We start from the raw sequence: 26,003 nt of genomic DNA, 5'->3' as shown, positions 1-26,003 counted from the left end.
CGCCTCCAGGTTGGGGAACGGGTCTTGACCGTCGTATGTGCTTATGTGCCAAGTGGCGGTTCAGAGTACCCAGCCTTCTTGGAGTCCCTGGGTGGCGTACTGGAGGGTGCTCCACCTGTCCTACTGGGAGACTTCAATGCTAACATGGGCAACGACAGCGAGACCTGGAGGGGCATGATTGGGAGGAATGGCCTCCCGGATCTGAACCCGAGTGGTGCTTTGTTATTGGTTATCTGTGCAAACCGCAGTTTGGCCATAACAAACACCATGTCCGGACATAAGTGTCCATAAGTGCTCATGGCACCAGGACGCTCTAGGCCGCAGGTTGATGATCGATTTTGTAATCATATCATCAGACCTAAGGCTATATGTCCTGGACACTCTGTCAAGTGATCACCACCTGGTGGTCAGTTGGATCAGCTGGCAGGGGAGGAAGCTGGACAGACCTGGCGTGCCCCAAACATATAGTGAGGGTGTGCGGGGAATGCCTAGCAGAGGCCCCGATATGGGAGATCTTCAACACACACCTCTGCAGAGCTTCAACAGCATTCAGAGGGAGACTGGGGACAGTGAGTCAGAATGGACCATGTTCAGCATCTCCATTGCTGAAGCCGCGGCTCTGAGCTGCGGCCGCGAGGTGGTTGGTGCCTGTCGTGGTGGCAACCCCCGAACCAAATGGTGGACACCAGAGGTGAGGGGAGCCACCAAGCTGTAGGAGTCCTATTGGGATTGGTTAGCCTGTGGGACTTCGGAGGCAGCTGATAAGTACCACCAGGCCAAGCGGAACGCGGCACAGGCAGTGGCTGAAGTAAAAACTCCAGTGTGGGAGGAGTTCAGAGAGGCCATGGAAAAGCACTTTCGGACTGCCTCGAAGAGATTCTCGCAAACCGTCAGTCTATTCAGGAGGGGAAAGTGGTGTGCTACCTTAACCGTGTATAGTGCGGGTGGAGCACTGCTGACTTCGGCTGAGAAAATTGTCAGGCAGTGGAAGAAATACTTTGAGGACCTCGTTAATCCCACTGGCACATCTGCCGTGCAGGAAACACAGTCTGGGGACAAATGGGATGACCCGCCAATCTCCGGGGACATGGTCACTGATGCAGTTAAACAACTCTTTGGTAGCAGAGCCCTTGGGATGGATGAGGTCTGCCCCGACTTCCTGAAGACTCTTGATGTTGTAGGGTTGTCTTGGTTGACACGCCTCTGCAATGTTGCGTGGAGAACAAGGGCAGTAGCCCTGGATTAGCAGACCAGGGTGTCGGTTTCCATCTTTAAGAACGGGGACCGTAGAGTTTGTTCCAAATATACGGGAATCACACTCCTAAGCCTCCCTGGGAAGGTGTATGCCAGGGTGCTGGAAAGGAGAGTCCGTCCGTTAGTCGAACCTTTGATACAGGAGGAACAATGCGGTTTTCGTCCTGGTCATGGAACATTTAATCAGCTCTTTATACTCTCAAGTATACTTGAGGGTGCATGGGAGTTTGCTCAACCAGTCTACATGTTTACAGTGGGAAGAACAGTAAAAACAGTAAAAACTGCGTTTTCTAAGGACAGCGCTAGCAAACACTCTCCGCTTGCGAGTGGGAAAAAAAAGAAAAAAGACGTTTTCCCTATTGGTGTTAAAGTTTACCATTTCAGCCAATCAAAAAAATTGATATGGCAACATGTGGCACTTGGTTGTTTAGGGAGAAGGGGAAGTTTTAGGAGTGACACCCGCGATGGAATGCAGGCCTGTGGTGTTCTCCTCTGTCTTATACTGAACACAAACTATTTTTTGGACTGGCACAAATCATTTGTGTGCCTTCTCATTTGATGCAGCACAATTGATTGTTCTGTAAATAGATTTAAATTGTTATATAAAAAACGCCTGAGGCCTTGGCTGCATTTTTAGGCAAATAGTACCATATACCTTTAATTGTTTGCAAAACTTGTGCATAATTTTTAGAAATGTACAATTTGTATTTGCATTTCAAATTATGAAAATGATTCGTTAATAGTGATGTGCGGATCGATCCTGAAATATCGATTCCTCCGATACCAATCATTTATGTTCTAGAATCGATTCTCACATTAAAATATCGATATTTTAGTAATTTAGGGTAAATTTGTAGTTTATCATTAACAGGAACACAGTGGAAAGAAACTATAACATCCGGATTGTCTACGTTGAAAGGAAGTACTTCCTCTTCCGCCTTTCATAGTCATGTGCAAAATACAGCTGTATAAATATCTCGCAGCCCCTTGGTGTGCGCACTCACAACAATGGCTGAGCGTAATTGGAGTCGTGCGAACATGCTTCTTATACACACGCAGTTACTGTCCCTCCTTTTAGAAAGGCAGAGGCGTCACGGTGTGATTATTTTACATGTAGTTGTTGTTTTCTTGTGTAATAATATTCAACATTTCTATCAATACATTTTTCAAAAAATGCTTCTCTGTGCAAAATGGGTTTAAAAACATAAACAGCTGTGGGATCCTGTTAGTCCGTGATTTAGACAGGGGGAACAAATCGTGGCAGGATCAGCGTGATGTTATTTGTATCCCACTGTAACTTTACTGTATAAAGAGCTAACATCTCCAACATGTCAGGAGTAGTTAGTTATTACAACAAGTGTTTGTGAACTAAAAATCAAGAATGTGGAATCCTGTTTGTCCGTGATTTAAACAGCCCAGCGCTTGCTTCTGACGAAGGGAAACCCAATCCTGCAGGGAGACCTACCTCAGCACTTGTGCAGGTGAAGCCAAAGGGAAGATTTGCTTCACTATATTTTCTAGTCTTTGGCTTAGAATGAAGTTGGTTTGGAAACATATTCAGCAATGCTTCATCTCCTGCTTTGCGTTTGTGTAGGCGCCCTGTGCTAGCAGTGTCCAAGCGTTTTGTTTTTTTTTTCCCCTTTTCATACCGCGCCCCCCCTAGGGGGTGGGCCCCACACAGTTCTGTATTAATGAAAGATTTGTGCCACTTGTTGTATGAACACGTTGATTCATGCTATTTAAAACCGTAACAATGAGGATCAGCAAGAAACCTTTGAAAGCGTTATGGCCAACTGTGACTAGTCCAACAAAGAGTTAATTCAGTTTGGCACTGCTAAGTATATGCATAGGACCTCTTTTCTGTATGCAGCTGCCTTTAACTGGGCAGCAGAATCATGCAGCTGTTCGGGTGGCTGTAAAACAAATGCCTGCGGTCCTTTAAGTCGCTGTAAAACAGAAGCATACAGCTCTCTGAATGACTGTAACACAAAAGCAGGCAGCTCTTTAAATGACGGTAAAGGAAAGGCAGGCAGCCCTTTAAAGGGCTGTAATGCAGATGTGTACAGCCCTTTCAATGTTTCTATAAGCAAATAAATCTGGCCTTTGCAGGGCATGTACCTGGGATTCTGGTTATCGCCACAAACGCCAGAAGGCGAAGATGGTGCACAGTGCAGAGTCGAATCAAAGAAAAAACAAATGCTGAAAGGGTACCAGATAGCAGGAGGAGGGGTCACTGATCCTATATAAGAGGAGGGTTGATATGCTCCAGTGCTGTTTCTTTCCTGTCTTTGTGTGTGTTTTCTGTTTGTGCTTTAAGGCTTTACACCCTGGGGTTACTTCAGTTTTCATTTGCTTTGCTTTCTATGTGTTATTTCTGCTATAAATGTACTGTTCTACTGTATAACAATGTTATACAAACTATGTTCTGAGAATTCTACTGTTTTCCAGAGTATCATTATGAGTGATTCAATTTGAATTGGACCTGAAAAGCTGGACCTCCACAGCGTTAGTGGGATAAGGTTATCATATTGGCTTAAAAAATGGCAACCAAAGGTGGTGTGGATCGGTGAAATGATGTCTTGTTCACTCTTGGAATACAGCTTGATGTCATCCATGTAGCTGATGATGATTGCTCTGTTCCATTGTCGGTATCCATAGCCAGTCTTGGCAATGATCTCCTTGAGGGGGTTCAGGCCTATGCAGAACACCAGTGGGAACAGAGCATCTTCTTGGTAGGATCCTGCACTTGATACTGACTTGTGCTATTGGCTTGAAGTTGGCCTCTACTGTTGCACGCCACATCCCTATTGAGTTCCTGATGAAGGCTCTTAGGGTCCTTGTTAATCTTGTATAGTTCTAGACATTCCAGGATCCAGCTGTGGGGCATTGAGTCATAGGCCTTCTTGTGATCAATCCAGGAAGTGCACAGGTTGGTTGGCCTAGTCTTGCAGTCTCAGGTGACTGCTCTGTCTACCAGTAGCTGGTGTTTTGCACCTCTGGTCTTTTTGCCAATCTCTTTCTGTGCCCGGATCATGTATTAACTAATGAAAAAGCTACATCCAGATGAACAGAATCAACCTTTGGGGTTATACTACACACACTATACTGATGATCAGGAAGCCACAAGAACAACACTGGTTATCATCTAGCTAAGTTAATCCAGCATTCCCCCGACACATTCACAAGAAAGAGGTTGAGTTGGCAGCACATGACCAATAACAAAGGGTGTTTCATGCATCATATGACTTTGACAAAAACAAACAATATTTCGATGAGTACCGTCTCAACCAGAGATGTTATTAAAATTGTGAAGAAGTCTGTAAAGAACATAAAAATATAGCAGTAACACAAAACACTGCTGTTAAAAAGATGAGATGAATATTGCAGAAGTTTTTTTTAGCTAATTTGTTGATATGACAGAAACAATAAATCAATGCATACATTATCCTTCTAAACAAACATAAAAGGTAACATTTATTAAGTTATCATGGGGGAATTTGGACTAATTGCAAAAGTCAATTTAAGATGACTACTAGCTTTTTAAATCTGTTAAAAACATCACAGATTCACAGATTGCTCAGCAGAGAAAGACTAAGGAAGAAACATTCTTATATACAACAATTTTTAATAAACTGTCCTTTATTTGCATTTCATGCTGCTGTATGATTTTTATCATGTGACTCTGGCACTGGCACTGAACCCACATGCCTTTCTTTGGATGCTTATGAGATATTTAAGTGTCAGTGGGGATTTGAACAATTCATGAGAATTCTTGAGAAATGCCTCACAATCAGACAATGGATGGAATCCTGGCGGCTATCCTGCCTGTTGTCTTTAACCATCTTTCATCAGGACTTCAGGATTTGTAGTCCACATGTAGTACAGATGTTCCTGTACACTACCCCATCCCATTGATTGTGAGTCTCAGTGTATGCTGTCCCAATCTCCATCTAAATCCTGCTAGTATGTGCTGGATAATCTCCAGGGCACTTTTAAACAACTTGGGCCCTGTCGGCTATGGTAGACTAGTGCCTCTATGGATTTTGTGCTCAGGGACTGTGGTTCCATGATCAGAGCCCCTGTGATGGCTTTTTTGCCTTTGAGTTTTGATTTCAGTGGCATCTCCTGCTTCCAACAGCTCATTATTCCAGCTGGGTATCTGATGACCAGTAGGGCATATCTATTGATGGCTTAGATCTCAGTCCTACCGTTCAGCTGTCTGTAACTGTCTTACTTTCTGGAGGTATTTGGCTGTGGCTGACCTTGCTGCATCTTTATCATAGTTTGTATTAGCCTGTGGTATACGTAAATACTTGTAGCTGCCCTGTAAATCTATATCTATATCTTCAATCTGGATCACCTTTGCTGCCTTTGCATCGATTTGGCCACACGTATCCAGTCTGAATGAAAACCTGATGTCCTCACTGTAGATCCAGGAGAGGTGGACCAGTTAGTCAATGTCTCACTCACTCCTAGCTTGCAGCTATATATTATCCCTTTACAGGAGGTGGTTATAGTTTTTATTTGATATTTTTCAGTTTTTTAATTTAAGAGATTACGACTTTAATGTCCCAGTTTTCTGCATGCTTGTTGCATTATATTTATTTCCTTTTGTACATTATCCCATTTCCAACCTGCATGTGATATTTTTTGCAATCAGCAGTACGTCTTCATCATCATTATTCTGAATATCATTTCCCAAAGTTTGCAGGATTTTATCCTTTATCCTCAAGAAGTGAGACAACCCCCCCCCCCCCCCCCCCAAAAAAAAAAAAAAAAAAAAAAATCCTCTCTCACTTTCCAGTTCTGTAGGTAATTTCATCACATCAATAAGCTGGTTTGCCTCCCACACTTTAACACAAAACATGAGCGGCCACATCTAAATTTTTAACTACAACAGAAGAAAAGTGCGACGACAGGAGGGGGAAGATGTAGTTACCACAGGGACACAAGCAGAGGTCTGATGAGCTTCAGCTGTAACAAACATATACATGCAGACTTAAATGTTTTTACAGGATTACCTGTAGAAGATGTGTGCAGATTCACTGTAGACTTCAGGTGTGAAACTTGACTGAAAACAGCAACATTAGAGGTTTTAGGACAAATACCTGAACATTATTTGGAGAAAAACTTGTGTTGTGCAGGTTGTTAATCACCTGTACAATAAGTAGCAAGAAGGGTAAACAACTGTCCAAAAATTATATTTTACTATGAATGAGAACAAACCTGAATGCACTCTGATAACACAAAGCTTTCATGTACAGTGATGAATGAGTTCATGTGCTGACAGTTTGTTCTACAAGGGTTAAGAAAAAGTACCAATGCTTGTTAAATCTATGCTTGAGAGTTTTCAAATATCTGAAAGCTCACCTTGATCATCTTTGTGTTGTCCTCTGACAAACCAGGCTGCGTGTCTGGTTTTACACTGGAAACACCTAATGAAAAGATTGGCAACAGATGATATGAAGAATTTGGCCTTTTAAACAGTTAAGATCACTTTCCAGAAAAACTATTTGAAGCTACAGGATGTTTGAGTGCTTTCCTCCATATGATGTGTGCTCATAGTTCTGGGGATTGGTCCAAATAATGTGATTCAAATTCTGATTCACTCCCCTTCAAGCTTTTCATGATGTGCATACGAGGGGTGTATATTTTAGTGTTTCAGAGGATTTGTTAGTCTGCTACAACCGGAAAATCCTCTCTGAAACTGGGCACCTCACAAAAAACCCAAAAACAATCATGATAGATAAATAGATAAATGAATATTATATTATATTATTTATTATATAATAAATATAAATATAGAAGTGTGTGATAGGGTGGAATGTCAACTCACAGGTGTGATTACATGTTTGTTTGTTTTTTACCAAGCTTCCACTACAATGTAATAATACATTTGACAGTATTGTATTATCACTGTTTAGACCAGGTCCATTTTAAGATCAGATTTTGTTCTTGATTGATGGATGGGAGGACAGTTTGAGTACTTACAGGAAGCTTTAATCATCTTGAACTCATCAACCCTGCAGAAACAAAAAACAGTATTTTCAAAGTAAATATTTGAGTCTATTCTGACTAAAGGGAACATTAATTGAGTCTGTGTCTGCTGATCCAGTTTATAGGTTAGTCTGCTACCTTGTACATCACACAAAAGTACAAACCTTTCTATCTCAAAAATAACTGAAATTTTATCTGAAGTAAATTATCACATCATTTGTTACTTCATGTTCAGTTTTTTTGGATTTAATAAGGTGGCTACCGGGATGAAGGACTTTCAGCCTCACTCGTCATCTGTGTTCTTCTGGCATCCTGAAATGAACAGGAAAAATATTAGAAAGAAATTCCACATAGCTGATTGTTTCTATGACAGAAAGAGACTGCTGATACTCAACTGCATACAGGGACACTGAGGAACCAGGAGACCAGAACATAAACCCAGGATAAAGAGTTTGAGTGAATGTGGTGTTGAAGGTGTGGAGGTGGATCAGAGTGTCAGAGGAGACTCTGTAGAAGGACAGAGTGCCAGCAGGACAGTCCACATACACTGCTGCTCTGTTAGAGACAGAGGAGGAGGAGGAGGAGGAGGAAGAGGAGGAGATGGATGTGGATCTGCTATTGTGCCAGACAGAATGAGGACCATCATCATAGCAGCTCAGACTCCAGGACTGATCATTCCATCCAAACACACAGTCACTGTCTCCTTTCCTTCTGATGCTTCTGTAACTCACTGATATATAAACGATTCCTCTCCACTCGACCTCCCAGTAACAGCGACCAGTCAGACCATTTCTACACAGCAGCTGAGGACTATTAAATCTGTCTGGATGATCAGGATATGACTGAACCTCCTCCACACGTGTCACCTTCCTGTTGTTGTCAGACAGTTGGAGGTTTGTATTCACTGTGTTTGTGTCGATTGTGAGTTGACAGGAATCTGATGGAGAGAACAAACACAATCCAGCTGCAGTTATTGATCCATCATCTGTTCATTGATTGACACTTTGATGATGACTCCTGACATGATGAAGATGGTTGAATGTGTGCTGCTTTGTTTTCATGAATCCCATTAAAAACACACTTACACTTCCTGAGACCTGGTCTCAACCATCGGACTCCAGCAGGCTCCACCCTGAAAGGAGGAGGGGGGTCAGAGCAGCACAGTCAGCATGCACACATGGACATTACATGGCTCTCATACACACACTGTTACACACTGAGCTCAAAGCTCGGCTCCACTGTTTTATTCAAAGAAATCTACATTTATTTATCAGCACATTTAAAAACAGCTTGAGCCAAAGTGCTGCACAGAGTAGAGATAAAATAGGAAACATACACAGTAATTACTATAAAGACTCGTCAGAATTGAAAGCTACAGAGTACAAATGTGTTTCCAACCGGGTTTTAAAAATGTCGAGTGTTGGTGACGACCTGATGTGAAGGGCGACTGTTCCAGAGTTTGGCTGCAGACATCGATAAAGCTCACCTCTGTTTTTACGTCTAGTTCTGGTCAGAAGCTACTTATCTGCAGACCTGAGGGCTCGACTTGGATTATTTTGTTAAAGAGAGATAAGATGGAGCCAATCCATTCAGAGATTTAAAGACAAACAACCAGATCTGGAAGTGGATTCTACCACGTACTGGTAACCAGTGGAAAAAGCTGGAAAAAGCTGGTGATGGGTCGTCTAGCACAGACCCACCGCTGGAACCAGACAATTCATGAGGGAGAGAACTGTGACAGCGCCGTTCCTTCACTTGACCTCAGTCGCTCTCGTCTGCTCCCTCGTAACACTGCTCTTTATTGAGGTTACATGAATATGCATAAGTTCATTAACATATGACGTCTTACACAGGTATGAACAAAGAGTACCAGTCTGTGCATAGTGTAGGTGTGTGTGTGTGTGTGTGTGTGTGTGTGTGTGTGTGTGTGTTCCAGATGTGACCCTGTGACCCCAAAGCTGGTGCTAAGAGTCCAGTGGTCCCCCTAACAAAGGGCTCTTATGCTTAACCAGAGGTGGATGCAAAATACCAGGGAGATGAGAGTGAACCGGGTTGCCAGTCTTAAAACAGATCTACTGAGGCAGCAAGATTTCTTCAAGAAAGCAACCAAAGAGAATAATGCAGCAGTCGAAGCCACGTGGTTAGTGAGATGATTGCTAAAGCAGGGAAGCCATTCACAGAAGGTGAATTTGTCTAAAAGTGCATATTGCAGGCTGCAAATATAGTCTGTCCGGGAAAGAAAGGTCAGTTTAGCAACATCAGCCTTTCTGCCAACACCGCAGCAGATCGCATTTCTGACCTGTCAAGTGACATTTATGACCAACTGTGTGAGAAAGACAAATGTTTCAGTGTATACTCAGTCGCTCTTGATGAGACCACAGACATCACCGACACTGCCCAGCTCCCAATGTATGTCCGTGGTGTTGATGACAGTTTTGAAGTGATGGAGGAGCTGCTCACAGTAATTCCAATGCATGGCCAGACCACCGCTCAGCAGATATTTACAAGCTGTGTGATGCCATTGAGAATGTTGGTTTGCCATGGAAGAGGTTTGTTGGAATAACAACAGATGGAGCGCCATCAATGACAGGGAGGAAAAATGGACTGGTGGCACTTGTTCAAAAAAACTGGAAGAGGAAGGCGTGGAGGAGGCCATTGCTCTGCACTGCATTATCCATCAGCAGGTCCTTTGCAGCAAATGCCTGAAGTTTGACAATGTGATGTCTATTGTTGTGAAATGCATCAACCAAATCAGATCCAGGGGCTTAAAGCACCGAAGGTTCTGTGCTTTTTTAGAGGAAATGGAGTCAGAATATGGGGATGTGCTCGACTTCACTGAGGTACGTTGGCTCAGCAGGGGAAATGTATTAAAGAGACTTTTTGAGTTGAGAGCAGAAGTGAAGCCTTCATGGAGAAGGATGGAGTTGGTGTTCCTGTGCTAACTGATCCCAAATGGCTCATGGACTTAGCTTTTCTTGTTGATATAACACATGAGCTTAATGTACTGAACAAGACGTTACAAGGCCAGGGGCAACTTGTCAGTGCTGCCTATGACAACGTGAGAGCATTCTCCACAAAACTTGCGCTCTGGAAAGCTCAGCTCTCTCAGACAAACCTTTGCCATTTCCCAGCATGCAAGGCACTCGTGGATGCAGGCACACCATTCAGTGCTGACAAGTATGTTGATGTCATTTTGAGGCTACAGGAGGAATTTGATCACAGATTTGCTGACTTCAAGACACACAGAGCCACCTTTCAAATTTTTGCGGACCCCTTCTCCTTTGATGTGCAAGATGCCCCTTCTGTGCTTCAAATGGAGCTCATTGAGCTGCAGTGCAACTCTGAACTCAAAGCAAAGTTCAGGGAGGTGAGTGGAAAAGCAGACAAGCTTGGACAATTTTTGAGAGAATTGAGCCCTAGTTTCCCTCGGCTTTCCCGAATGTTCAAGCGGACCATGTGCCTTTGTGGTAGCACATACTTGTGCGAAAAGCTCTTCTCCACTTTGAACTTCAATAAGTCCAAGTACAGGTCCAGACTTACGGCTGAACATCTTCAAGACATACTGAGGGTCGCAACTGCTTCCTCCCTCATGCCAAATCTGGCTCGGCTATGCGAGAGGAAACGCTGCCAGGTCTCTAGCAGCAAGGAGTAGGCAAGAGAAGCCATGTTCAGAAGAACAGTTCATTTTCTACAGTGTTCCATTCATGTTCAGAAGAAGGTTATAGAACTGTTAATACAGACATTTCAATCTAAATACAGCAGATATAGAAGACTGAAAAAAACACACAAGTTCACTGACTAAAAATATCTTATTATTATTTTATTTATGTATTACAGATTGATTTATTTTCTTATTAATTCTTAATTTATTTATTTATTTTTCATATTTTGTGTTAAAAAATAAAAATAAAGAGATTTGAGAAGATTGGAATTTTTTAACCATGCCTTTCTTGTGGAAAACCTAATGCGGCCCAGCCTCACCCAGACTCTGCCTGCAGCGGCCCCCAGCTAAATTGAGTTTGAGACCCCTGTCCTACACCACAAATCAGTAAGAGAGGGTACGACCTCTCTCATGGCCCCAAGTGGTGTGTGCATGCCAGAGCACTCTGGAAGGCACACAGAGTCTTTACAGACTACTAAGGATCAAACCTCTATCATCATGCAATCGATTATAAAACTAAGCATATATGAGTAAATATTTCTAAGCATAAATGACAATCAACAATATAAACCTTACAGCTGGTTTTAATAACAGAATTCATTTGTTTCTCAAATGAGAAAGAGCTATCGAGCTACACTCCTAAATCTTTAGTTCTTAACTTTTCTAGTGGGCCAAGGTCGACATTATCTGCTAATGCTAAATAGGATGCCGTTATTAACTAATGCTAATTTGATGTGAATTAGCATTATGCACTAATGCTAACACTTACTTTTTAACAATGTGAGTAGCTAACGCTAACACTATTTCCCTTAACTTTATAACAATGTGAACGGCTAATGCTAACACTCTTTTCCCTAGCATTACAACATCTGAGCTGCTAATGCTAAGTAGGCCGCCATTAGCACCTATGTCTAATTTAAGGCAAATACGCATTAGAATCTAATGCTCATATCGTTTTCCTTTGCTTTATAACAATGTGAGCAGCTACTGCTAAATAGCATCAGCTAATAACAGCAGTCTAGTTTAAATCAAGTTAGCCTCATTTGCATTATAACGATGTGAGGAGTTAATGCTAAGTATGCTGCCATCAGCAGCTAATTCTAATTAGGGGTGAATAATTATTACCAGCTAACCACCAGTTTTCTCTTCCCTTTTAACAATGTTAGTAGCTAGTGCTAGGTAGGCTGATGCTATCAGCTAATGCTAAAGCTAATTTGATGTGAACTAGCATTACATTAGTGAGGAGTTAATGCTAAGTAGATTGCCATTAGCAGGTAATGCTAATTTTAGGTGAATAGGAATTGGCAGCTAATGCTAATACCATATTTTCTAATTTGACGTGAATTAGCATCATCTGTTAATGCTAAATCTTTTCCCTTGCATTATAACAATGTGAGCAGCTAATGCTAAGAAGGCTGCTATTATAAGCTAATGCTAATTTGATGCGAGTTTAGCATTATCGGGTAATGCTAACACTTTTCCCTTCCCTTTTAAAAATGTTTGTAGCTAGTGCTAGGTAGGCTGATGCTAGCAGCTAATGCTAATTTGATGTAAATTAGCATTATATTAGTGAGGAGTTAATACTAAGTAGACTGCCATTAGTGGCTAATGCTAATTTTAGATGAAAAGGAATTGGCAGCTAATGCTAATATCATATTTTCTTGCTTCATAACAATGTGACCAGCTAATACTTAGTAGGTTGCCGTTATTAGCTAATACTAATTTGAGGTGAATTAGTTTTTTCTTACTTTTTAACAATACGAGTAGCTAATGTGAACACTTTTTTTATTCAATTTTAACTTTTCCTCTGCGATATGAAGAGTTAATGCTAAATAGGACGCCATTAGTGGCTAATTCTAATTTTAGATGAAAAAGCATTAAAAGCTAATGCTAATACCATATTTTCTTGCTTTATATCAATATCAGTAGCTAATGCTAGATATGTAGCCATCATTAGCTAATGCTAATTTAGCCACTAATGCTAACAATGTTTTTGCCAACTCTTTTCCCTTGCATTGTAACAATATGACCAGCTAATGCTAAGAAGGCTGCCATTATTAGGTAATGCTAATTATTATGTGTCTCAGCATTATCCACTGCTGCTAGCAATGTTTTATCTTACCTTTTAACAATATCAGCAGCTATAGCTAACATTACTTTCATTTCACTTAAGCCTATTTAGCATTAATTAACTTCATTTAGCATTAAGAAGTTTATGCTAAATAGGCTACCATTAGTGGCTAATGCTAATTTTAGGTGACTAAGCATTGGCAACTACTGCTTATACCATATAGAGATTGACAGACCACGTGACTTTCGCGCATTGCATGCCGGTAACTCGTGGCAAAACAATCAAAGTACCGCATCAAATGCAAGCATTTGCAGCACCGCAAAACGTTCATTCTCTGGTTCCAGTACCTTCTTGCTTTTTCTTTGCCCCCCCCCCCCCCCCAAACAAAAGAAGTTATGTACAAAACGAAGGAGAACAATGCCGGTCCGTACAAAGACAGACTTGATGAAAAGGCAAAGAAAAGATACGAGGAAAAAATCAAAGGAGTGAAAGGGTAAGACCCTTACGAGCACACAGAGGGACAAAAGACGTGCTGCCCAACTTTCACCACGCTCATATTTATAATTATACGGTTCTTGGAGTGAGTGCATACACTCATGAAGTTTAGTAACTTCAGGTCACTGCAACAAGCCCCGGTACACTTTACCGACGGATGGGTACAGGACCTTGAAATGCACCGTGTAGAACGAAAGACCATCGTACGTATCATAAGTTTACCAGTCTCACAAATCGTCTTCATAAATACACAGTCGTTAACCGTTTACTAATAGGACCTTTGAGCTCAACGGTAATTAATTAGTAGTGGAAATAATTTCTGGTTTGCATTACAGAAATGTAGCAGTGACAATAATATTGTATGCTGTAATCGTACTGGGCAATTAGTGATAGCATAGCGCCACAATTTCTGTTCAGCGCCAGACTTGCTTGTAACCTATATCACCAATTATGTTATGAAAAATGACGTATTGACTACTACAAAACACTGACCTTTGTGGAAATGCTTGGAGCAGACTAACATGTGAGCTGGAGTGTTCTGGGACGTTATATTTGGTCTTTGAATGGCTGCAATCCAGGCCATCCGTCAGCTCTTTTTACTTCAGAAACATGGCTCGAATAATTTCTCTTCAACGACGTAATCCGATAAAAAAAACGATCTCTTTACCCGTCGGCTTCCCGTGGCTGTCATGCGACCGGCTATTGCAGTTAATAATACAACAGCTTCTTGACAGTTTTTTGTGTTTCTTTTTATCGCTGTGTAACTGATTTCAATTGAAAGCCTGCGTGCGCTAGTACCTCTTGCCACGAGTTCCCAGAATTCTTTGCGGTTTTACCCTCGAATGACGTCACATTTTCAATCTCTATTCTCTTGATTTCTAACAATATGAGCAGCTAATGCTAAGTAGGTTGCCGTTATTAGCTAATGCTAATTTATCCGCTAATACTAACTATGTTTTCTCTTACTTATTAAAAATGATAGTAACTAATACTAATACTCTTTTCCGTTGGGTAACAACGAAGTGAGGAGTTAATGCTAAGTAGGCAGCTTTTAGCGGCTTATTCTAATTAGGGGTGAATAATTATTAGCAGCTAATGCTAATACCGTTTTCTCTTTTCTTATAACAATATGAGCAGCTAATGCTAATTTGATGTAAATTAGCATTATATTAGTGAGGAGTTAATGACTAATATAAATTATAAATATAAATTATAGATTACCATTATATTAGTGAGGAGTTAATGATAAGTAGGCTGCCATGAGTGACTATTTTCCCTTGCATTATAACGATGTGAAGGGTTTATGCTAAGTAGGCTCCCATTAGCAACTAAAGCTAATTTGAGGTGAATAAGCATTAGTAGCTAACGCTAATACCCTTTTCTCTTGTGTTATAATGATGTGACGTTAATGCTAAATAGGCTGCCATGAGTGAATCTTTTCCCTTGCATTATAACAATGTGAAGGGTTTATGCTAAGTAGGCTCCCATTAGCAGCCAAAGCTAATTTGAGGTGAATAAGCATTAGTAGCTAACGCTAATACCCTTTTCTCTTGTGTTATAATGATGTGAGACGTTAATATTGTTCTCAAACAACAGAATGAGAATGAAATATTGATTCTAACAGGGCCCATAAACAGCATTATCTGAGCAGCATTAGCTTATCAGAGTTTCCATCATGGTCACACAAATCCTTAGCAGAGCAAAGTGGCCTACTTAGCAATAGCTGCTCAAGTTGTAGAAAGCAAGGGAAAACAGTATTAGCATTAGCTAAATGTGCACTTGAGAACAAATTTATTGTGAATTCAGCCGTGAATGTAGAGTTTGTCATTATTTAAGGTTCCATTTCCAAATGTTAGCTGCTCCTGTCTTCCTCTTTATCACACACACAGACTGAAATGATTCACAGCCTTGTTTCATCCTTCTGTCACTATCACTGTGGACATACAGCATGGGAAACATACACATGGCTGACACTTTATTAGGTACACTGGCATCTATCTCAGGTACACCTGTGACCTAAATGTTCCTGCAAACAGACTCCTTGGAGACCCCCTACATAAATATCCATGTACTATCCAGTTAGTGTGTCTGTCCCTGAAAATATTCCTGCATGTGTGATTGTTCATGTCTCATCTGCAGCAAACAAACAGGAAGTGAGTGAAGGACACAGGAAATGTTTCCAGCTCTTCCTCCTATATCAGACATTCTCTCCATACCTGAGAGTGTCCAGTCTCCAGCCTGGATCCTTCAGTCCAGCCGACAGCAGTTTCAGTCCTGAGCTGCCTGGATGATTGTAGCTCAGGTCCAGCTCTCTCAGATGGGAGGGGTTGGAGGTCAGAGCGGAGGCCAGGGAAGTACAGCCTTCCTCTGTGATCAGACAGCCTGACAGACTGCAGACACACAAAACAACAATCCGTCTGTTATCCATCTCTATGGCAGCATAACTAAGGGATGGTTCAGGGTCACCTGATCCAGCTCTAACTATAAGCTTTATCAAAAAGGAAAGTTTGCAGCTGATCTTCAAAGTAGAGAGGGTGTCTGCCATCACAATTTTACCTAAAGAAGGTAAGAACAAAGAGTATTGCAATAACTATAGACCCATTTCCCTTCTTAATAACGATTACAAACTGTACGCCTCGATTATTAGCAAAAGACTTCAAAACTTTGTACCAGATTTGATAGAAGTGCACCAAACCGGATTCATTAAGGGACGTCAGGCACAGGATAATATAAGGAGAGTCCTTCACATTATCGACAATGCAGAAAAGACCAATATCAGTACTGTGTTAATAAGTTTAGATCAAGAAAAGGCATTTGATAGTGTTAGTTGGCTCTTCCTATTTGAAGTATTGAAAAAAATTTGGGTTTAAGGACAGTTCAATATAATGTATAAGGACAATTTATAATCAACCTACAGCCAGAATCAAGGTGAATGGTAGCCTGACGGACAGAATTCGGCTACATAGAGGTACAAAACAGGGCTTTGTCTTGTCACCAATTCTTTTTGCTTTATATGCCGAGCCACTAGCGCAAGCAGTGCGGCAGCATCCAAATCTGGAGGGGTAACTCTTGCCGGACAAAAACATCTTATTGGATTATTTGCTGACGATGTCATTGCTTTTTTACGAGATCCTGACAAGTGCTTTCCAACTTTGATGCAACTATTCCATACCTTCGAACACTTGTCGGGCTACAAAATTAATGTACCCAAAACACAAATTTTATCATTCAGTTATACACCTTCTCAAAAGATTAGAGATGAATATAAATTAAATTGGCACTTGAATACCATGAAATATTTGGGCGTAACCTTGACAAAATCATTATCTGCTATGTTGGACACAAACTACAATCAGGTACAGGGTAACATAAAAAAGACCTAGAACGGTGGTCAACAACACCTACAAACTTTTACTCTAGAATTCAAATAATAAAGATGAACGTTCTCCCAAGATTGCTATACATGTTTCAATCACTCCCACTTCCTATACCTCAAAGAAAATTTAAAGTATGGGACAAGATGATCTCAAGGTTTATATGGGATGGGAAGAAGCCCAGAACAAGGCAAACAACACTGCAACTCCCGAAGTGTAAGGGAGGGATGGCTTTGCCTAACCTAAGGGAATACTTTTACGCAGCCCAACTTAGACCTCTTGTTGGTTGGTGTAGACCAGAATATGAGGCACGGTGGAAGGAAGTTGAAATTGAAATTGAAATGAAAGGAAATTGAGAAAGAAACTGAGGGAAACAAAATTCAAGTGTATCTCTGACAAACAATTAATGACCTCTTACAAAAGTAGAATGAATCAAATTGTGAAATTTACATTAGACATATGGCACACAGTAATAGAAAAACATCAGTTAAAAGAACAATTATTTTTGCTGAGATGGTTTAGACATGATAAAAAATTTAAGCCGGGACAATTGGACCAAACATTCAAACGGTGGGAGTTAAAAGGGATTACAGCAGTTTGTACTCTAATGAAAAATGGAAGACTAATGAGTTTCCAACAATTAAAAATAAATACAAATTGGAAAATAGAGATTTTTTTAGATATCTGCAAGTTAGGGATTATTGCGTAAAGCAAATAAAGTCTGACTGGCTTGAAAAATCATTGGGTATTGTTGGAATAGTAAAAAATTGCTATGAACATAAACAATTTAAAGCCATTTCCACTTTCTATAGATCATTAGAAGAAGATAGACAGGACACAACCTTTTACCTTAAAAAGAAATGGGAAGCTGAACTGGCCATAACTATAACAGAGAAGGAATGGGTCAGTATGTGTGAAATACAACACAGCACAACGAATTCGCCGTTGTGGAGGGAATTTTGCTGGAAAAATTTGACACGTTTTTTTCATTACACCCAAAATTAAAAGCAAACAGACCTCAAGTCCACAGAAATGTTGGAGACTGTGTGGAGAAACAGAAGCAGATCATTCACATGTATTTTGGAAGTGCATAAAAATTAAAAAGAAGACCTTAAAATGACCATGGATAATATTCTGGGTTATGCACTTCCAAACACCTGCCAAGTGATGTATCTAGGAAACATAAAAGAACAGATACAAAAGGAGGACTATATCTAGTTAAAATAATTCTAGCCGCAACCAAAAAAGCAATCACAAAGAAGTGGTTACACCCAGACCCTCCCACTCAGCGAGATTGGATTAGTATTGTAGATCTCAGAGATGGAAAAAATAACATTCAATATTAGACTGATGGGATGTAAATACGATAGACAATGGAGGAAGTGGAAAGCATTCCGAGTAAAGTAGAGAGGGTGTCTGTCTCCTGAACTCAAACTGGGAGCTGCTTCCACACCCAGTCCAACATAGCCAGGCTTTCTTTGCTGCTTTGACAAAACCTCAAATCCCACCAGAGATGATGAGCATCATCACAGTGATGATCATTTCTCTGTAACCCAGGCTTTCTGCTTCAGGATCTGTGCACGCTCACAGAACAAGGAGACCTTTAAACATCATTTCACTAAATGGATGGACTGAGCTCAGCCTACAGATGAACTGGTGCCAGAGATCATAAAGAACATCAAACAGTCAAATTCAACACTTTTAATGGAAATATGAGATTAATGCTGCAGACAATCATGAACCTGCTGAATTCATGAACATCAAGAATGCAGCGAGTGGTAAAATAAAGATTTGACCTCAGTGTGCTCAGTGTTCCTGTCTATTCCTAACATATTCCTAACATGATAGCTGCACTTTAGAGCTCTAAAACTGGAACTGACACACAAAAATACTGAGAACACAGACTAGCAGCCACTGCATGGCCTCGAGTACCTATGTGGTGCGTTCAAAGAGCATCAGCACAGACATGGTGGGTTCAATAATATAGGACATAACAATTTCTACGGTGAAAATACTATCAATGAATGAGCCATAACATTTTAGCCATGTAAACATGTTATCAGTGGGCTTTCCAACAATTTACATTGATCATTAAAAGATAAAATACGTGAGTCGAGGTCACTACGAGCCATGTGAGGGTCAAACATGGCAGATAACCTTCCAGCAGCATCGTGGTTTATAATCCGCCTTTGGGTCATCAGTTTAGGAGATGAAGGATCCAAGTAAAATAACAAGTTAAACTAGAAAGCGAAAATTTCAGAAGAAATTTTAAGTGTGCCTATGCCGCTGCAAATCAGTGTCGTTTGCCATTCATCATTCAGATCTGCAGACGCTGTGCACAGAGGTTCATGAGCAGAAGTCCCATTGTACCATGGCAGACCCGACAATGTTTGCATGAACACGCTTTGTAGCATTACTTTATTGACCACTTTTCACCAGTGTTGTGTAAGTTACTTTAAAATATTAACTTAGTTACATTACTATTTACTTCTATCAAAAGTAACTCAGTTACTTCAAGTTACTCGTTACTTTCAAAGTAACTAGTTACTAGGGAAAGTAACTTTGGTTTTACTCAGAATTCTCTTGTTAATGTGTTTCTTCCATAACTTTGCCAGTCTTCTAGCTTGCTTACTTGCCACAAGTGCACTGTGCCACCTACCAATAGAAAGGAAAAGATAATGTGCATATTTCCACGAGAGAAATCCCACGCCTGGACCGTCATTGACCGCTGCCATGATTCTAGCCCAGCGTCATGTGCGCCTTTTACATCCAACACAAAAACTGCAGTCGTGGTGCTTTCGATTGTACTCAGAACTCGGAAATTCTGCCTTCTGAACAGGAAGATGTAGGTAACACCAGACTGCAGATGAGCTGCATACAGGGCTGGACTGGGACAAAAAATCGGCCCGGGCGTTTTGACTAGAGACCGGCCCACCATTATAGGAAAAATCATAAAGCCTTTGAATGAAAACGAACGCTGTTGTGACAGTGATGTTCACTGTTTTGATGGTATATATGCATCAATCTATCAATCGTTTGTTGTAAGATTCAGATAATTATTTTTTAAAAGCGAGACATTTTAAATGAGAGTAAGAAAGAAAAGTATTTCTTTGTGCCCCCCTCTCCCTGTTAATGCCCTACCTGCCCCCCCTGGCAAAACTTTGCTAGATCCGCACCTGCACAGTTACCAGCTGTCAGCTACCTAAAAAAGGATCCTGGGGTTATTTGTCTCTCAGAAACAGTTCATAACTTCAACTCATCCATGTCACCTAAAAGGTAAACCTGTTTCTCCATCACCTGTTCAGCTCTGATGATTCAGTAAGGACATCTCCTGGTTTCATCTTCATGTTTCCCTCTCACCAGATAACCAAACCATCATGACCAGCAGCTTTTTTGCAGCTGTGGCTCCAGCAAACATCAGCTGATACTAGAAATTAATATTAAATAAATTCTAACAACTGCTGATCAAGCTTAAACGTGCCGCTGTTGTTTAACGCGACATCGGCTGGTTTCCTCTTTCTGGCGCAAAGTGGGCGATAAACAAACAAGAGAGCCGATCAGCTGATCATTGATCAGTTTAATGATTGAAGTAGAAAGGGGAGAGGGAGGGGGGAGAATGAAAGAAGAAGATGCAGCTGTGCAGCAAACACAGAATTACTCCAGCTTTGTGTCTTTTTCATTGTAGCTGAATTACGGGACAAACTGTTCCTTTTCACCTCAATAAGAAACGCGTAATATTTTCTCTGAATACCAGACGGGACGGTTGGCAACTCTAATAACTTATGTACAAAATAAAGTTCAACATCATTAACTTCATAGCACCCACCCAGCTGTATAGAAACTCCGTCATGCTAGCTAGTACGCAGTGGGAAAAAGTCAGAAAATAACGAAAATAAACTCCACCTAAACTTGGTTTATATCTGACCCAGATAGACTGCAGGTCAGAACTTCTTACCTGAAGTTCAGTTCACACTTGGACCGGCGGCCGCCTCGGGTCTCTTTTCCTTCTGCGTCCCCTTTCCCTCATCCACCTGCTGCCTCCACCACTTGCTAATGTTACAGAATCTGTGGAAGCTCCGCGATAGCCACCACACGAAGTAACGAGTAACGACCCTATCTAAATCCCAGTAACGACTAACGCGTTCCTGATTTTGGCATAATAACTGGTTACCGTGCTCGTTACCACAATAATAACGTAGTTACTGTAATGCGTTACTTAATAACGCGTTACTTAATAACGCGTTACTTAATAACGCGTTACTTAATAACGCGTTAGTCCCAACACTGCTTTTCACACATGGTTGCTGTACCCACACAGCCGGCTGTAGCTTTTCATCTCACAGCCCGACACATACAATGAAAAACAGTCAGTGGGCCTTGATCAGTAGTTGTTGATCAATGGTCATGAGAATTTGCATAATTATGTTTAAGGAACTGACCTCATGGACCTGAGACCTCCCTGAAATCTGACCAGCCACTTTAACCAGGTTGTTAAGTCTGGTCTTATTATTCAGGGACATATTACCGTACCAAGCAATGATACAGAAAGTTAAAACAGATTCAATAAAACTTTTATAAAAAAGAGTCATCATTTCAGATGAAACATTGAAACCTCTCAACCTCATTAAAAAGTCGTTGTACAACCTTTTTCACTGTAGCAGCAAGATGTGACTCAAAGGACAGAGTCTTATCAAGAACAACCCCCAAATACTTATAACTGTCCACCAGTTCAATGGCAGCACATTTACCACTGTTAGTGCAGGATGGGGGGGATGTCTTCCTGAAGTCAGTTACCATGTCCTTGGTTTCCAGTGTGTTGATCTTTAAGAATGACTGATCACACCACGAAACAAACTCATCCACAACAGGCCCATGGGAATCCTCTTCACCATGAAGGAGGCTTACAATGACTGTGTCATCTGCATATTTAATGAAATGCCTGTTGGCCTGCGTACTGCGACAGTCATTAGTGTACAAAATATACAGTAGAGGAGAGAGACAACAACCTTGTGGTGAGCCAGTAGAAGAGTTCAGCTGCTTGGAAAAACAACCGTTTACTCTCACACACTGAGATCTGTCAGTTAAAAAGTCTAAAATCCAACCAACACGATTAACATCAAGTTTAAACTGGTTAAGAAGCTTAACAACTAAAAGATGTGGCTGGATAGAATTAACAGCTAAAGAAAAATCAATAAATAAGAGCCGAGCATGAGCTTTGGCGCCATCAAGATGGCGATAAAGGAAGTTCAACAGAGTGACCACTGCATCATCAACACCTCTACGAGGCCTGTATGCAAATTGTAGTGGGTCTATAAACTTCTCTACTTGCTGCAGGATCTCCTTCCTCACAAGTTTTTCAAAGGACTTCATCACTAAGGATTTTAAAGCGACAGGCCAAAAATCATTTAATGATGTAGGTTTTGTGGTCTTAGCAACTGGAGAAATAATTGATTTTTTCCTCTGGAACCTTCTGTTGCTGAAGAGATAAAAGAAAGATGTAATAAAAAACACTGCATAATTGCTCAGCACATGTTCTAAGCACCTGGCCACAAATATTATCAGGATCTGGACTTTTTTAGTCTTACTCATTTTAAAAAGATTTCCCACCCTTCTTTCAACAAAGAACAAAGCTGGGGGGCTCTGGTGCTCTCTATTAAGGAATCAAGCGTATTCCTTGAATTATTATTATCATTAAATCTCAAATAAAATCTATTCAGCTCATTGGCTAACTGAGAGTCTGAACTAAAACCAGGGATATTTATCTTATTACAGTCACTGTAACAGTGACCAGTCATGTGTTTCATGCCTGCCCAGGCAACCCTTAAGTTATTGCTACCCATCTCCGCCTCTACCTTATCCTTGTATTTTATTTTGGCTTTTTTAATTTTCTGATCTGATCTCCTTCCTAATTTCTCTGACTTTCAAGATATTCTCTTCAATTAAAGCTTTTTTCCTTTCATGAATCAGCCTCATAAGAGCTTTTGAAGACCATGGTTTGTTATTAGGGAAAAAAATGCACAACCTTTGAAGGGATAATCATGCCTCTGCAAAAGGAGATATAGCTGCAGACAACGTCAGTGAGTTCATTAATGTCTCTACATGATTCTGTAAACACCGACCAGTCTGTACAGTCAAAGCAGCCCTGCAGGGCTAAAGAGGCGTCGTCACTCCAAACCTTTATGTGGTGTTTCCTCACTTTCTCTCTTCTCAGCACAGTCTTGTAAACTGGCAGAAGATGCACCGTGTTGTGATCCGAGGATCCGAGGGCGGGCCAGCCACAGATGTATACGCACCTTTTATGGAACCGTAACATAGATCCAGTGTCTTATTGAAGCGTGTGGGACAGTTCACATACTGATAAAAACTGCTCAGTGTTTTCTTCAAGTCGCAGCGATTAAAGTCCCCAAGAACAATATCAGGAGACTCAGGAGAGAGAGATTGTAGTGAGTTGATGACGTTAGAGATGGTGTCAGTCTCATTCTTAGGATTCGTTTTAGGGTGGACGTAAACGACGATGACGTTGATCTGTGGGAATTCCCTCGGCAGATAAAATGCCCTCAAAGACACAGAGAGGAGCTCAATGTCAGGCAGACACACTTGTCTACGAACGGTCACGTTTTTAACACCATTTCTGATTTATATACAAACACACCCCTCCTCCTTGAGATTTCTGGGTAGCTCCGGGGTCTCGATACAAACGTATGGGAAACCCGAAGCCATTTAGTTCCAGAGCACAATCAGGGTCAGAGTCCTTGAGCCAAGTCTCTGTGAATGCCATTAGACATGTATCCCTGTAGTCACGTAAGTGTGCGACATTCAAATGCAGTTCATCCAATTTACTCCTCAGAGACTGCAAATTAGCCAGGATTATTGATGGTAAAGGAATACGATTGTATCGTATTTGCTTCTGCAATCGCTGACATAGGCCTCCCTTCTTACCCTGCTTCCTTGCTTTGACTCTGTTAAAAACAAAAGTGCCCCTGTCGTTACTGGATAATCCATAGCTGGGAAACACTGGAGGGTGAGAAGAGTCCAGAGACGGGCCTTTCCACCGAAGATCCAGAAGAAACTCCCGTGAGTATGTAATTGTTTGAGAGTAGCAATGACTCCAAACAACCGTCAGGATTGCCAATAAAACCATGCGAAATAAAAAAACCCTTACTCTTCGTTAAAAGAAGTTCCACAAAGCACAAGCCGATGCTATAGGATTTCCTCAGGCAAAAAAATATATATTTAAAGGAATAAAAGAATGAAATAAAATAAGTTAAAACACTGACAGAGAGAGACAACCTGCTGGTCGCCGTAAGAGCAGCGCCCCTCTTTCTAGTCTAGTCTAGATTGAGAATGCATCAAGACCACTCACTCACTCTTCCCTCCCGCCTCTCAGCTGCTGAAACTCACAGTTTGTTACCATGGAAGAGTCACTCCTTCATCTGAGATGAAGCCTGATAGTCCTGACTGATGCAACATAACATTTAGTCTACACTTTCGTTTTTGTGCAAAGATAATAAGCAGACTAAAGGAAAAATATATGAACTCAGTTCCACCACTGTTAAAAAAACAGTGTCTGACTCGCAATCTGCTGCTGCAGTAATGTAAGTAAAATAATCTGAAAGTCACTATTTGACTAAATTATTTAGATGAGAAAATATATATTTAACACATTTGAGGAAATACTAATAAAATAAACAAAATAAATGTCCAATTTAGAAATCTTAATCTTTTTGCTCTATAAAATAGTTGTTTTTATTTTCAATCACTCATCGTAGCAGTAGGATTTACATGAAAATAAAAACAAATTAAGTTTGAGTGAAAAAGTACATTTTTGGCACTCTCTGGGACACTGACTCAGTGACTCAAATGACTTAAAAAACCTGATTCATTTTGGTGAGTGACTCATTTAAACTCGATTCGGTAAAAAGAATCAAATTTGCCATCACTAATGCAAAATCCCTTGGAGAAAACAGCTTTAAAACATGTATTGTTAAATTCCAGATGTTTCTTTGCAAGGAAAACTCAAACACTGAAAACAATACCACCAGTAATCTCCTACATATGGAAATGTGGTGTCATTAAAGACATAATAATTTCATTAATACCCAATATCCAGCAAAATATGTAATTTGTACATTTTGTTCCTAATGAAATCAAATGTATATATTGTGGAAGATTAGCCAAATTTATGTAAAATGGCCAGTACATGAATTTTGTTTAAAAATAAACAAACATATGACTGTGACAAATTTTACACAGTAATTCAGAGTCTAATAATCCACTCAAATATAAATATAAGTTGAGCTAAAAGCTCTATAGATAAGTCAATCAATAATATAATTCACATTTTAAATGATCATATGTGTTAATGTTTGAATTCTGACCTGAGAGTTTCCACTGCACACTGTGAACTCTTTAGTCCACCAGACAGAAGCTTCACTCCTGAATCCTGCAGGTCACAGTTACTCAGGTCCAGCTCTCTCAGACTGGAGGACTGGGCACTAAGGACTGAGCACAGAGCTTCACAGCTTCTCTCTGACAGGTTACAGCCACCCAGTCTGAAAAATAAAAGATAATCTATAATACTTATGTAAAGTTTGCTATTATATTACATGCCATCTCTTTATTTTTGATGAAACCTTAACATACTAAGATACAACATCATGTGGATAAACTTGAATAAAATGTTTTTTTTTAAATATATCTTTATTTGGACTGGACAAGAAAAAACCATCTGCATAGCAGTATATGAATGACATGGGAACAAAGTCCTCCCAGGTTTTAGATTAAGTCCAGGAGAGCAAATGATAAACAAAGTGATCAGCGGGTGCATATTAACCTCCACTAGCTATTACTAGGAGAGTTGCTCGCATGCTCTCCCGAAGGAGATATATAGAACACATTACATGGAACTATAAACACAAACTGGGGGGTTGCCCATGCTGCAATCATGGTGAACAAATAAGTAAATAAACAAGCAATCGTAATAGAAGTAAATGTAAAAAACCAAAGAAACCAAAAAAAACAACAACAACCAAGTAATAGTGAGATCAAGTGAAAAGATTTAGTAGGGATCATGGTTGTGGCATTTTTCAGGATGAGGAAAAAATGTGACTAAGCATCATTGAACTCGGACAGTTTGCATTCATGATCAATA

At 40.5% G+C, this 26,003-nt stretch overlaps 1 protein-coding gene and 1 long non-coding RNA gene across 2 annotated transcripts in view; one reads left to right on the top strand and one right to left on the bottom strand.

The window, feature by feature from the left end:
* LOC146490472 (uncharacterized) overlaps positions 1-3,014 on the top strand; it is a 191,222-nt gene extending 188,208 nt beyond the window's left edge. The window contains exon 2 of the long non-coding RNA XR_014872728.1: positions 1,998-3,014. This is a non-coding gene — a long non-coding RNA (uncharacterized LOC146490472). The remainder of the gene's footprint in view (positions 1-1,997) is intronic.
* The window catches only part of LOC146490471 (NACHT, LRR and PYD domains-containing protein 1-like), a 46,014-nt gene that overhangs the window by 7,791 nt on the left and 12,220 nt on the right, over positions 1-26,003 (bottom strand). Inside the window, 8 exon segments of the mRNA XM_085153202.1 lie at positions 6,276-6,325; positions 6,625-6,689; positions 7,246-7,277; positions 7,514-7,563; positions 7,647-8,188; positions 8,337-8,383; positions 15,695-15,868; positions 25,231-25,404. Of these exon segments, the coding sequence (XP_085009328.1) occupies positions 6,276-6,325; positions 6,625-6,689; positions 7,246-7,277; positions 7,514-7,563; positions 7,647-8,188; positions 8,337-8,383; positions 15,695-15,868; positions 25,231-25,404 (1,134 nt within the window).

The sequence above is a fragment of the Neolamprologus multifasciatus genome, unplaced genomic scaffold (assembly GCF_963576455.1).
Source record: "Neolamprologus multifasciatus unplaced genomic scaffold, fNeoMul1.2 chr03_unloc_2, whole genome shotgun sequence".
Classification (NCBI taxonomy): Eukaryota; Metazoa; Chordata; class Actinopteri; order Cichliformes; family Cichlidae; genus Neolamprologus; species Neolamprologus multifasciatus.
This window is presented reverse-complemented; position numbering and strand designations above follow the sequence as displayed.